Here is a 15,308-nt window from a genome sequence, read left to right as displayed (position 1 = left end):
TTCAGACAGGTGAAACTTTATGTTATGGCCCTGATTGTGCTTAATGTTATTTTTAACTGCAGGTTAGGGGTATAATGCTATGCCATTATCTGTATCTATTAAAAGATCCAGATATTTGTATCTACGGTGGTGCTTGAAAGTTTGTGAACCCTTTAGAGTTTTCTATATTTCTGTATAAATATGACCTAAAACATCATCAGATTTTCACACAAGTCCTAAAAGTAGATAAAGAGAACCCAGTTAAACAAATGAGACAAAAATATTATACTTGCTCATTTATTTATTGAGGACAATGATCCAGTATTACATATCTGTGAGTGGCAAAAGTATGTGAACCTCTAGGATTAGCAGTTAATTTGAAGGTGAAATTAGAGTCAGGTGTTTTCAATCAATGGGATGACAATCAGGTGTGAGTGGGCACCCTGTTTTATTTAAAGAACAGGGATCTATCAAAGTCTGAGCTTCACAACACATGTTTGTGGAAGTGTATCATGGCATGAACAAAGGAGATTTCTGAGGACCTCAGAAAAAGCGTTGTTGATGCTCATCAGGCTGGAAAAGGTTACAAAACCATCTCTAAAGAGTTTGGACTCCACCAATCCACAGTCAGACAGATTGTTTACAAATGGAGGAAGTTCAAGACCATTGTTACCCTCCCCAGGAGTGGTCGACCAACAAAGATCACTCCAAGAGCAAGGCGTGGAATAGTCGGCAAGGTCACAAAGGACCCCATGGTAACTTCTAAGCAACTGAAGGCCTCTCTCACATTGGCTAATGTTAATGTACATGAGTCCACCATCAGGAGAACATTGAACAACAGTGGTGTACATGGCCCATATGGAAAAGATGTAGATAAATCTTATAAAATTTGTATGTCCTTTGTCTGAAACTTGTATGTAAAGTATACAACAGTGAAACCAGATACAAGATCCTTAGTAAATTTGAACAAAATGAAACTTGTATGATTTGCGTATTTACCAGAACGATATGTGACAGTAATGCAAAAGTGGCCACTTTCAGGAGTAAATCATATTCCTTATATGATGCACAATACATGAAACATAAACTGAAGGTGATGGAAAGTTATAAGTTTCTTCTATTTCTTTTCCATATGGGAGGGTTGCAAGGAGAAAGCCACTGCTCTCCAAAAAGAACATTGCTGCTCGTCTGCAGTTTGCTAAAGATCATATGGACAAGCCAGAAGGCTATTGGAAAAATGTTTTGTGCATGGATGAGACCAAAATAGAACTTTGTAGTTTAAATGAGAAGCATTATGTGTGGAGAAAGGAAAACACTGCATTCCAACATAAGAACCTCATCCCATCTGTGAAACATGGTGGTGGTAGTATCATGGTTTGGGCCTGTTTTGCTGCATCTGGGCCAGGACAGCTTGCCATCATTGATGGAACAATGAATTCTGAATTATACCAGTGAATTCTAAAGGAAAATGTCAGGACATCTGTCCATGAACTGAATCTCAAGAGAAGGTGGGTCATGCAGCAAGACAACGACCATAAGCACACAAGTCGTTCTACCAAAGAATGGTTAAAGAAGAATAAAGTTAATATTTTGGAATGGCCAAATCAAAGTCCTGACCTTAATCCAATCAAAATGTTGTGGAAAGACCTGAAGCGAGCAGTTCATGTGAGGAAATCCACCAACATCCCAGAGTTGAAGCTGTTCTGTATGGAGGAATGGGCTAAAATTCCTCCAAGCCGGTGTGCAGGACTGATCAACAGTTACCAGAAACGTTTAGTTGCAGTTATTGCTGCACAAGGGGGTCACACCAGATACTGAAAGCAAAGGTTCACATACTTTTGCTACTCACAGATATGTAATATTGGATCATTGTCCTCAATAAATAAATGAGCAAGTATAATATTTTTGTCTCATTTGTTTAACTGGGTTCTCTTTATTTACTTTTAGGACTTGTGTGAAAATCTGATGATGTTTTAGGTCATATTTATGCACAAATATAGAAAACTCTAGAGGGTTCGCAAACTTTCAAGCACCACTGTATATCTGTGTTCAGATTTATATCCAAAGTGCATGTGACCTAAATCATAAGGTTTATCTTTAAATGCCACTAAAAACATTGGAAAAAAAACAGAAGTAGAACTGTCAGCTTATGGTGCGAATTAATCTAAACCAGGTTTCGAAATTCCACTTTGTAGTGAAGCAAGAAAACAATCATCTTATCCTGCTTTGAACCCAGGTCTACAGGGTGCCAAACCTGCACCCTGACCACAACACCAAAGAGCTAGGCTCATTGGTAGAGCAGTCAGAGCACATACTCAACTGTAGTGACGAGTACTCCGTCGCACAATTTTTTTTCGTACCTGTCACTGAGATTATCTAAAAATTTAATTGGTCTCATCTCATTATCTCTAGCCGCTTTATCCTTCTACAGGGTCGCAGGCAAGCTGGAGCCTATCCCAGCTGACTACAGGCGAAAGGCGGGGTACACCCTGGACAAGTCGACAGGTCATCACAGGGCTGACACATAGACAACCATTCACACCTACGGTCAATTTAGAGTCACCAGTTAACCTAACCTGCATGTCTTTGGACTGTGGGGGAAACCGGAGCACCCGGAGGAAACCCACACGGACACGGGGAGAACATGCAAACTCCACACAGAGGGGCCCTCGCCGGCCACGGGGCTCGAACCCGGACCTTCTTGCTGTGAGGTGACAGCGCTAACCACTACACCACCATGCTGCCTAATTGGTTTCATATCCCAAAATATAAACAAACTAGTAGACTAATTTAAACTACCATAACTCTAAACAGGAAGTTAGTAAGGACTGCCACAACTTCATGTTAATGAACATAGTATTTTATTTGTTCCACGAGCTTCATACCTGTGTCCTTCGTTCTCACACCTGCAGCATATGAAAGTAAAACACCCCCCTGGTGCATCCAGTGAGAAACCAGACACGATAGTCTAGTGTCAGAACAAGATGTCTTTTCTGGCAAACTTAAAAAAAAAAAAGTGAATCGTCCATCCATTGTCTGTAGCCACTTATCCTGTGCAGGGTCGCAGGCAAGCTGGAACCTATCCCAGCTGACTATGGTCAAGAGGCAGGGTACACCCTGGACAAGTTGCCAGGCTGACACATACAGACAAACAACCATTCACACATATGGTCAATTTAGAGCCACCAATTAACCCAACCTGCATGTCTTTGGGGGAAACCGGAGCACCCGGAGGAAACCCACCCAGACATGAGGTGAACATGCAAACTCCACACAGAAAGGCCCTTGTTGGCTGCTGGACTCAAACCCAGAACCTTTTAGCTGTGAGGTGACAGTGCTAACCACTACATCACTGTACCACCCAAAAGTGAATAGTGTGCCTCCTATTTGTATCGGTTTTTATATTTGTTTACAACACGTTATCTGTTTAGTCTGATTAACATATTCATATTCAGTCGCATCCCTAATGCAGGTCAAAAACCATCTGTGTCTTTCGTGTTGAAAATTCTTTGTTTTATTTCCATGGTAATGGATGTCAAAAGGTATTTACATGTGTTCAACTTCATGTTTAAACCCCAAGGAAACAGGGCATGGTGCACTTCTGTATTCCTGATTCATGACAAAAACATTTTAAATTTCAAAACATTTTTTTCCAACAACAAAAAAAATCAAATCTTACAAAAATGCTTGTATGTCAGTACAGAAACATATTACATAATACATCACTTTTCAGACAACAACAACAATAATAATAATAATAATAATAATAATAATAATAATAATAATAATAATAATAATAATGAATTCTGTCAGGTTTTACCTACAAAAACAGAAACAATTATGACAGTCAGTCTTCAGGAGAACTGTGGAAGATTCTTGAAGATGCTCAGTCGATCTTACCAGCCAGTTTCCTTATAAAATTGCACATATACCTGAGACTGCTGATGAATTTTTAAAAAGCAAAGGATTGTGACACCAAATATTGACTGTTTTTATTTTTTACTATTTACTGGTTTTCATAGTAGATTTTTTTTTATTCAGAAACATATATCTGATTATTTTCGAAGGCATCTTTGCTTTACAGCATTTCTCTGCATATGCCTGAGACTTTCGCACAGTGCTGAATAGATTTGAAAGAAAATAATTATTTAGGTACATCCTCCTCATGTCCATGTCATGTGGGATTTCTTAAGGTTCTTTGATTTCCTCCTACTTCCCAAAATATGCAGGTAGGTGAATTAGCTATGCTAAAACTGCCCCAGGTACTTGCGCTTGTGAATGTGTATTACGCTTGGCATGTCATCTAGGGACTGGTCCCAACTCACGCCCAGGATTTCCAGGACAGGCTCTGAACCAGTGTGGTTACTGAAGATGAATAAATAAGTTGTAAACTATAATTCTATAATTCTAAATAGTTTCTCCTGTTGTTTCTATAGAAAATAATATAATTATTTTTGCTAATTTTTTTATGAAGGGTGTCAATAATTCTGAGGACATTCTATGCATGCCTGTGGGTAATTTCTAATGGCATAGACTCATAGCTAAGGATTTTGTGCTGAGGCACATTAACTTTTGTACTATGAGTTAAACACAGTTTCTTACTGAGCCCATCAATGAGACTGAACAGTGAAGGAGACAGCTGGCATTTAGTCGTCACATTTCTGCTTGCTCACTTTACTCAAGAGAGTCTCGGGTTCCGCCTGTGAAAAAGTGCCAGGGTATGTGCATTATTCACCAGGCCACAGGGATCAGATTATAATCAGCAGAAAATGCCTTTTTTATGGCCTTTCCTTAACCTAGCTCAATTTGTGGCAGGTTGATAAATCAAGCTGGAGTGTCAGCATGCTAAATTTGCTATTCCAGGTTATTCCTTCTGCTGATGTCAGCACATTCCTAGTGATTCTTTCTTAAACCAAGCAGTGGCAGCTGGTCAGTGAAAAAGCAGCACCCTGCATAGAAAAAACGGGTTGATGTTCACAAAGAATACCAAATTATAAACTCGACTGTTTTTCTGACTGGTATTAGAAAAGGCCCACTGTTATACGAACCCAGCTTCTCTAGTGATCATTTCAGTCCCCTTACCATAACCATAGATTTACTGATGGTGGCTTTAACCTTATTTACTTCAAGCAGCTCTGATGTCAAATGTTACATCCATTAGCAAGTAATCTAATATTAAGTTCTGAATCAAAACATATAAAATCTTCAATTATTAGGCTGACTAAACTCACTTTATCTTGGCTATTGAAGTTAAGGTTAATTCATGATAATATACTATGCTGAAGGTTAATACTAACCTGGTAATTTCCACCCAAAAGTTTTAAGAATGAAGTTAGAGCTGGCATAGGAGTGTCCATTTGGAAAGAATGCAGTTTGGATTATTTTTATTTGTCCTGCCAGATGTCTCTCTCAGTATCTCATAGCAGGACAAATGCTTGTCTTTGCTGATCTCTGACCATAAGGGTAATGTTTTCTAAAAATTACATATCGCATAGTTTAGATGTTTCTCTCCGATCTAGTAAATGTGACCCTCATATGCCCTGCTGAGCTGCTATTCACACGGGCAAGAGGAGATGAGGGGAGGGGAAGGGAACCCAGATCTGTCAGCACTGACAACTTACAAAAGAATATTAACACATTCACTATCAATGAAGCCTGTTGATTTCCATGAAGATCTCACCCAAAGGTTACATACAATGCTGTGACAACTCTTCCGCTTTATTTTTTCAAGGGAAATGTGTGCTGAAGGCTGCTATCTAGACTAATGATAGAGTCATGGCCCTGTGATAGGTAGAATATTTGAGTGATCTGGTACAAATTCCTGAACAATATATTATGCATAATATATTGTGCATAATATATGCACAATATATTATGCATGCTCTGATATTCCTTTCATGGCTGCACTTTGGAAACTGGTGTTTACTGTTGCTGAATAGTTTAACTCTTCCTCCACCAAATTCTTCCTCAAACCACTAAAACTTTATCATCTGTGTTTCTAATATCATCCTTTTTATGATCTTTTTTACTTTTAAAGGAGGCTGGGAGATATCCTGCATATAAGGAGATGGTGGCAGAGTACAGCTGGCTCAATAAATGTATGTAAACTGTTTTCCATACACTACTTATACAGAAATATTTATACAAATATCCATTATTAAATGATACAGGTCCAAACTGAGCTTAAAAGAGCACGTAGTTCCATAGAGTCCCTGTTTTCCATTTATCACATCTAAAATAGTTTAGAATTGATCACGTTTAAATTCAGCTAATTATATACAGTGCTCAGCGTAAATGAGTGCACCCCCTTTGAAAAGTAACATTTTAAACAATATCTCAATGAACACAAACAATTTCCAAAATGTTGACAAGACAAAGTTTAATATAACATCTGTTTAACTTATAATGTGAAAGTAAGGTTAATAACATAACTTGGATTACACATTTTTCAGTTTTACTCAAATTAGGGTGGTGCAAAAATGAGTACACCCCACAACAAAAACTACTATATCTAGTACTTTGTATGGCCTCCATGATTTTTAATGACAGCACCAAGTCTTCTAGGCATGGAATGAACAAGTTGGTGACATTTTGCAACATCAATCTTTTTCCATTCTTCAACAATGACCTCTTTTAGTGACTGGATGCTGGATGGAGAGTGATGCTCAACTTGTCTCTTCAGAATTCCCCATAGGTGTTCGATTGGGTTCAGATCAGGAGACATACTTGGCCACTGAATCACTTTCACCCTGTTCTTCTTCAGAAATCCAACAGTGGCCTTAGATGTGTGTTTAGGATCATTGTCATGTTGGAAAAGTGCACGACGACCAAGGGCATGGAGTGATGGTAGCATCTTCTCTTTCAGTATAGAGCAATACATCTGTGAATTCATGATGGCATCAATGAAATGCAGCTCCCTGACACCAGCAGCACTCATGCAGCCCCACATAAGGACACTGCCACCACCATGTTTCACTGTAGGCACCATGCATTTTTCTTTGTATTCCTCACCTTTGCAACGCCATGCAGTTTTGAAGCCATCAGTTCCAAAAAACATTTATCTTGGTCTCATCACTCCAGAGTATAGAGTCCCAGTAGTCTTCATCTTTGTCAGCATGGGCCCTGGCAAACTCTAGGCGGGCTTTTTTGTGCCTGGGCTTTAGGAGAGGCTTCTTTCGTGGACAGCATCCATGCATGCCATTCCTCTGCAGCATACGCCGTATTGTGTCACGGGAAATAGTCACCCCAGTTTGGCTTTCTACTTCTTTAGATAACTGCAGTGAACTTGCATGCCGATTTTCTTCAACCCTTCTCATCAGAAGACCCTCCTGTCAAGGTGTTAACTTCCGTGGACGACCTGGACGTCTCTGTGAGATAGTTGCAGTTCCATCTTTCTTAAATTTTTGTACCACTTTTGCTACAGTATTCTGACTGATAAGTAAAGCTTTGCTGATCTTCTTGTAGCCTTCACCTTTGTGGTGTAAAGAAATTATTTTCTTTCTCAGGTCTTGTGTCATTTCTCTTCCATGTGGTGCCATTGCTGACAGCATGAAATGGGAAGGGGTTTTCTTTAAGTAACACCCTTTTATAGTCAACTGTCTGCTGGACACCTGTGTAATGACTAATTAGACTCACCTGTGATTGCATTCTTGTCAAATTAGATGTTTGTAGTCTACAATTTAGCTTTGCTCCAGAGACTTTCAGTGGGGTGTACTCATTTTTGCACCATCCTAATTTGAGTAAAACTGAAAAAATGTGTAATCTAAGTTTATATTATTAACCTTACTTTTTCCCGTTATAAGTTAAACAGATGCTATATTAAACTTTGTCTTGTCAACATTTTGGAAATTGTTTGTGTTCATTGAGATATTGTTTAAAATGTTACTTTTCAAAGGGGGTGTACTCATTTATGCTGAGCACTGTATTTGCTTAAATATTATACCTGGGGCAGGGGTAGGCTTTAGTGTATAAACATTTATTTAAATAACATTTGAAAATGCATTATTTGAATAACAGTTGAATATTCTGCTTTTTGGCTTGTAATGGTTTGTAACTATGCAGAGATATAATTGAGTTATAAAATGCCAGCACCTTGTTTTCATTTATTTTTTTCACGTGACTCTTTGACAAAATCTGCAACATTTTTCTGTTTTGTGTTGGTCCAAAACAGCCAGTGTAGTCTATAACTAAGGACTCACTACTAACAGTCAGGTGAATTATAGACTTCTGAAAAATATTTGAAAGTCTACGATTTGGTTTTTAAGATATTTTTGAATATTTGAAAATATGGACTCCCTTCTTAGAGGATGGAGATTTTGGTGATTTCTCTGTATTCAGGACTCAGATCATTTTGTTTCTCTTGATTCTATTGTCCCAGTGGCTAACGGGGGCCAGCCAGCCTCCTCTCAAGGTTCAGACTCCTACTCGTCCACCTCCTCTCTGTCTTCTGGGACACCAGTCAGCTCCCTCAGTGGCCTGTCTCAGGTCATGTTCCCCCCTCCATTTAGTTCAGAGATGGTGGATGTGTGCATCTCTACTGAGGATGGCTCATCGCGCAGGCACAGCTCTGATCGCACTGAGACAGCCATCCAGACCGACCCCTTGGATCCTGACTCATCACCACAACCCGCCAGGGTCATCTCCATGGACACCAGCCGTATGGTTGGTGAGACTGTTCTTTTGAAGGACACAGTGATCAGGAGTGGCAGTTTTGATAAGAGTCTTGAAGCAGAAAAAAGGACATTTTCTGCAGGAGATAAGGAAATCCTTGACTCTCCAAAAACTGCAGTGCTAATGGCTCTCAGTAAACCTCGCAAACCCATCCGCCGATCCCAGAGTCATATCACTGTCTCAGGTACAGCAAGGCCTGTGTGTTGAGTGACAGCTAGCTTTTGCCTGAACAATGCAGCTTTCTTATAGTACATGTTCACAGAGTCAACCTCTTACAGTATAAATGCATCATGTAGCCAATGAGTGTCTATTCAACATAATAATTTTTGCTGTCACACCAGTGGCAGCTTGGCTATAGGGACAGATGGGGCATAATCCTGCCACACAGCAAAATCCCCAGTGTTGAATTAACACCCAGAGTGTTTATGTATGTCCAACTGGTCACAAATTAACTCTGAAAGTGTTGAATCAATACTTTAAGAGTTCATTTGTGTTCAATTGGACATACAGTGGGGCAAAAAAGTATTTAGTCAGTCACCAACTGTGCAAGTTCTCCCACTTAAAAAGATGAGAGAGGCCTGTAATTTTCATCATAGGTATACCTCAACTATGAGAGACAAAATGAGAAAAAAAAATCCAGAAAATCACATTGTCTGATTTTTAAAGAATTTATTTGCAAATTATGGTGGAAAATAAGTATTTGGTCAATAACAAAAGTTCATCTCAATACTTTGTTATATACCCTTTGTTGGCAATGACAGAGGTCAAATGTTTTCTGTAAGTCTTCACGAGGTTTTCACACACTGTTGCTGGTATTTTGGCTCATTCCTCCATGCAGATCTCCTTTAGAGCAGTGATGTTTTGGGGCTGTCGCTGGGCAACACGGACTTTCAACTCCCTCCAAAGATTTTCTATGGGGTTGAGATCTGGAGACTGGCTACGCCACTCCAGGACCTTGAAATGCTTCTTACGAAGCCACTCCTTCGTTGCCCCGGGCGGTGTGTTTGGGATCATTGTCATGCTGAAAGACCCAGCCACGTTTCATCTTCAATGCCCTTGCTGATGGAAGGAGGGTTTCACTCAAAATCTCACGATACATGGCCCCATTCATTCTTTCCTTTACACGGATCAGTCATCCTGGTCCCTTTGCAGAAAAACAGCCCCAAAGCATGATGTTTCCACCCCCATGCTTCACAGTAGGTATGGTGTTCTTTGGATGCAACTCAGCATTCTTTCTCCCCCAAACACGACAAGTTGAGTTTTTACCAAAAAGTTCTATTTTGGTTTCATCTGACCATATGACATTCTCCCAATCCTCTTCTGGATCATCCAAATGCTCTCTAGCAAACTTCAGACGGGCCTGGACATGTACTGGCTTAAGCAGGGGGACACGTCTGGCACTGCAGGATTTGAGTCCCTGGCGGCATAGTGTGTTACTGATGGTAGCCATTGTTACTTTGGTCCCAGCTCTCTGCAGGTCATTCACTAGGTCCCCCTTTGTGGTTCTGGGATTTTTGCTCACCGTTCTTGTGATCATTTTGACCGCATGGGGTGAGATCTTGTGTGGAGCCCCAGATCGAGGGAGATTATCAGTGGTCTTGTATGTCTTCCATTTTCTAATAATTGCTCCCACAGTTGATTTCTTCACACCGAGCTGCTTACCTATTGCAGATTCAGTCTTCCCAGCCTGGTGCAGGTCTACAATTTTGTTTCTGGTGTCCTTTGACAGCTCTTTGGTCTTGGCCATAGTGGAGTTTGGAGTGTAACTGTTTGAGGTTGTGGACAGGTGTCTTTTATACTGATAATGAGTTCAAACAGGTGCCATTAATACAGGTAACGAGTGGAGGACAGAGGAGCCTCTTAAAGAAGAAGTTACAGGTCTGTGAGAGCCAGAAATCTGCTTGTTTGTAGGTGACCAAATACTTATTTTACCGAGGAATTTACTAATTAATTCATTAAAAATCCTACAATGTGATTTCCTGGATTCTTTCCCCCCATTCTGTCTCTCATAGTTGAAGTGTACCTATGATGAAAATTACAGGCCTCTCTTATCTTTTTAAGTGGGAGAACTTGCACAATTGGTGGCTGACTAAATACTTTTTTGCCCCACTGTATATAAACACTCTGGGTGTTAATTCAACACTGAGGCTTTTGCTGTGCATATGTGTGTGTGTGTGTGTGTGTGTGTGTGTGTGTGTAATATATATTATTATTTAATATAGTATAATATAATAATATACAATGAGATATACGACGAGATTGAGTGGAATAACTGTTTTATTCTATCCATATTCATTGGATTTTGAGAAACAGAGCATTTTTATTTTTATTTTTTTGCAAATTTGATAAATAAAAACTTTATACAAAACGTCCAGCAAAATAATTTCTGCTTAGAATGTAAACTAACCAGCAAAATGACAGTAGCAATTTGTGAAAAACGGTATAATAATGATTCATGAAAAAAATTAAAAAGATATGTTCTTACCATCAAATACTTTAATTCCATATTTTGTTGCTTTTTTGTATTTTTGGGGGTTTTGTTTTTGAGTAGAGTTTTCATTTCATCCTCAGTTGGTTTAGCAACACTCGCCACCATTTTGTTGTTGCTGCTCTTCTTCTTCTTTAGGGTTTTTTGGTGTTTGAACCAACTTAAAGGTGCATTACCGCCACCAACTGGGCTGGAATGTGGAACAGGTGGTATTGGGGGGAAAAAAACTATGTTCTTTTCGCTATTTCTGTTTTTTAAAAATACTTTATAACAAAACCATCATTTTGTTTTTCTCTACTCACGGTATATGAGCTAATATCCTAGTCATAGAGTAGCCAATCAGAGTGTGCGATTGCTCATATCCAGTGAATGTGGATAGAATAAAACAGTTATTCCACTCAATCTCATCATACATGGCTTATAGCTGACTCGGCACCATGCGCCTCATTGGCATTTCATGGAATAACTGTTTATAAATATCCATCCAACTATGGGCGGAGGTGGGTCAACACCAGGTCATCGCAGGGTTGACACATAGACACAAACAACCATTCACACTCACACCTACGGTCAATTTAGAGCCACCAATTAGCTTAACCTGCATGTCTTTGGACTGTGGGGGAAACCGGAGCACCCGGAGGAAACCCACACAGACACGGGGAGAACATGCAAACTCCACACAGAAAGGCCCTTGATGGCCGCTGGGCTCAAACCCAGAACCTTCTTGCTGTGAGGCGACAGTGCTAACCACTACACCACCATGCCGCCCTGTTAAATATATAACTGCTCCTATTTTGAGTGACCATTGAACCTAAATGAACCTGAATGCAACAGTGGGATATTTTATTATATATTATAATTATAGATATGCCTTATACTTTCCAGTTGGGACTGAATGAAAGTCAGGATGGTTGGAGCCAGCAAATTTCTTGACATTTACATTTTTACTCTAGTGCTTGATGCAGTTGAAATTGTGAACTTATGGAAATCGTTCCCTCACACAACTCAACTGCAACTATTGTTAAGACTATGTGCATTGTCCTCCAGAGAGAGAGAAAAAAAATTCAAAGAAAATATTTTCCGGGTTTAGATTATTTAAACAATGCACTATTTTCATTTTACAAACCCTCTTGTTTATATGCTAATATTGTTTATGGATATTAGAATTTGCTTTATGTAATACCATGGGGAGCTCGCTGTGAAAGATCTGTAGTCGAGGGCTGAGAATCCAATATTATAAGAAGTAAATTTTCATTACAAATTGAAAAATGTTGATATCAACTCGGGCGGCACGGTGGTGTAGTGGTTAGCGCTGTTGCCTCACAGCAAGAAGGTCCTGGGTTCGAGCCCCGGGGCCAGCGAGGGCCTTTCTGTGTGGAGTTTGCATGTTCTCCCCGTGTCCGCGTGGGTTTCCTCCGGGTGCTCCGGTTTCCCCCACAGTCCAAAGACATGCAGGTTAGGTTAACTGGTGACTCTAAATTGACCGTAGGTGTGAATGTGAGTGTGAATGGTTGTCTGTGTCTATGTGTCAGCCCTGTGATGACCTGGCGACTTGTCCAGGGTGTACCCCGCCTTTCGCCCGTAGTCAGCTGGGATAGGCTCCAGCTTGCCTGCGACCCTGTAGAAGGATAAAGCGGCTAGAGATAATGAGATGAGATGATATCAACTCATTCTGTTTGTTTAACCTTTCCACAGCCTCATGCTTTGACCATTAATAGACCAGTTTAAAAAAATGTTGACACTTTAATCCAGTTAGGAATTTATTATGAATTAAACCTTTTTGACTGTTCCAATAGAAAATAATTACATTTATGACATTTAAGCCATGTTTTAAAGTGAGATTTGTGTGTGTGTGTGTGTTTTGATATTGAACAGAGGACAAGCAGCAGAAGAAGAAACAGCAGCAGGCAGTGAAGGCCGAGGCTTCTGGAAGCACCCTGCAACGCTCCAAAACTTTTGTCAGTCTGTTGTTCAAAACTGGTCGAAGAAGAGACAGATCTGCCTCTAGAGACAGGAAGGATATGGGGACAGGACAGCGGCATCGAGCACGTTCCAAGTCACCAGCGGGTAACAATTTCCCCAAAATGACCTAGTGTATACACACACAGACACAGAAGGAATAGCCATTACACATATCATCCACACAGAAACACACATTTGCACTTGTAAGGCCTGCAGGCAGCATAATAAAAGTGTGTGGAGGCTGGCTCAGAGAGACCTGCTTTACTGTTAATTATGCAGTAATTCCCACGGAGTGGCCTTTAGTCTAGCTATGGTAGATCCATATCCACTATCTGTTGCCGCTTATCCTGTTCTACAGGGTCGCAGGCAAGCTGGAGCCTATCCCAGCTGACTATGGGCGAGAGGTGGGGTACACCCTGGACAAGTCACCAGGTCATTGCAGGGCTGACACATAGACACAGACAACCATTCACACTCACACTTATGGTCAATTTACCAATTTATGGCCAATTAACCTAACCTGCATGCCTCTGGGGGAAGCCAGAGCACCCGGTGGAAACCCACACAGACACAGGGAGAGCATGCCAACTCCACACAGAAAGGCCCTCGTCACCCACTGGGCTTGAACCCAGGACTTTCTTGCTGTGATGTGACAGTGCTAACCATTACACCACCTTGCCACCTGCTACAGTAGATCAGCATAACTAATGATGAATTATATGTGTGCCCTCATTATCATGACCAGCCACAATGCAGTAAAACCATCCTATAACATTGCTCAGCTTCTGTAGGCATTCAAATGTTGTTTTATGTTAGTTTTATAAAGCAACATCAGAAGACAAGTCTGCATGTATGAACCGAAAAAGGGATAAAGGGGTATATGGGGATAGTTTTTTGGCAGTATTTGGCAGTTTTAGATGTCCTTGTGAGATTGGTGTGAGCTTAAATTGTTGTTTGTGAGTGTTTAAGTATTAGCCCCTTGAACTTCCATTACAGATCTGTGAGTCCAAACATACATACACATTCTATATACTGTATATACTTTTTGCACTCTATATAACTGTTTTTACCTTTGCTCTTGGTGTCATAGTAGTTAATAAACTGCATGCTTTACAAATAACAATACACTGGATGATTGAAGGGCTAAAGAGCAAAGTTGAGTATGCTAGATATAGTATCTTAAGCTGCACTGGGCAATATATGTATCTAAGTATTATATTCTATGTAAGTATTCAACTATACTTATTGCATTAGTATTACCTTATTGTATCAGTGTTACTTGTACTAGTTTATTGAGTACAGTACCAGTCAAAAGTTTGGACACACCTTCTCATTCAGTGGTTTTTCTTTATTTTTATTAATTAAAACACACTTCATGTCTTAAAGTAATGCTGGATGTTGTTTCTCTTTACTTAGTTGAGCGGTTCTTGACATAATATGGATTACTACAGTTGTGGAATAGGACTATTTACTGTATTTTTATTATTTACTGTTCGATCTCAAAAGCATTAAGAAGGCAAGAAATTGCACTAATTACCTTTTGACGAGGCACCTGTTAATTGAAAAGCATTCCAGGTGACATGAAGCTGGTTAAGATAATGCCAATAGTGTACAAAGCGTCATCAAGGTAAACGGGGGGCTACTTTGAAGGATCTAAAATATGAAAATTTTTGGGTTTTTTGTTTACCACATAATTCCATACATGTTATTTCATAGTTTTGATGCCTTCAGTACTGTTCTAAAATGTAGAAAATAGCCAAAATACAGAAAAACCTATGAATGAGTCAGTGTGTCCAAACTTTTCACCTAGTATATCAACGACAATAAGCATCTACATATACAGTAATTTATGTATAATAGCCAGCTCAACTAATGTTACTGGATGTATTGTAACTAAGATGTTAATTTAATATCCCCTCAATGTATTCTCATTAGTGCTATGAAAGACAGTGTGCATTTTTGTTGCTGCTTTGCTGTGATTTACATAAAGGTAAAGAACGCGGTCGGTCCATCATTAATCTTCTGAGTTCTCCGCTGGAGACGCGTGCTGGAGTGTGGGAGCCTGAAGCCATGCCCAGCCCCGAGACCATGGCCATGGTAGAGAGCATGGCACGCAAATTGCTGAGTGAGGATGAGGTGGCTGCAGTAATGAGACACTGCAATAGGGTGAGCATGAGATTATGTATTCACCCTTCTAGTATATCTGCTA

At 39.9% G+C, this 15,308-nt stretch overlaps 1 protein-coding gene across 1 annotated transcript in view; it reads left to right on the top strand.

Annotated features, from left to right (window-relative positions):
• The window catches only part of pdzd7a (PDZ domain containing 7a), a 40,622-nt gene that overhangs the window by 3,504 nt on the left and 21,810 nt on the right, over positions 1–15,308 (top strand). The window contains exons 6-9 of the mRNA XM_060924694.1: positions 6,017–6,077; positions 8,357–8,833; positions 13,013–13,204; positions 15,090–15,265. Of these exons, the coding sequence (XP_060780677.1) occupies positions 6,017–6,077; positions 8,357–8,833; positions 13,013–13,204; positions 15,090–15,265 (906 nt within the window). The remainder of the gene's footprint in view (positions 1–6,016; positions 6,078–8,356; positions 8,834–13,012; positions 13,205–15,089; positions 15,266–15,308) is intronic.

This window comes from Neoarius graeffei, chromosome 7 (genome assembly GCF_027579695.1).
Source record: "Neoarius graeffei isolate fNeoGra1 chromosome 7, fNeoGra1.pri, whole genome shotgun sequence".
NCBI classification, from domain to species: domain Eukaryota; kingdom Metazoa; phylum Chordata; class Actinopteri; order Siluriformes; family Ariidae; genus Neoarius; species Neoarius graeffei.
The sequence above is the reverse complement of the archived record's forward strand: the minus strand, read 5'-3'. Positions and strand labels throughout refer to the sequence as shown.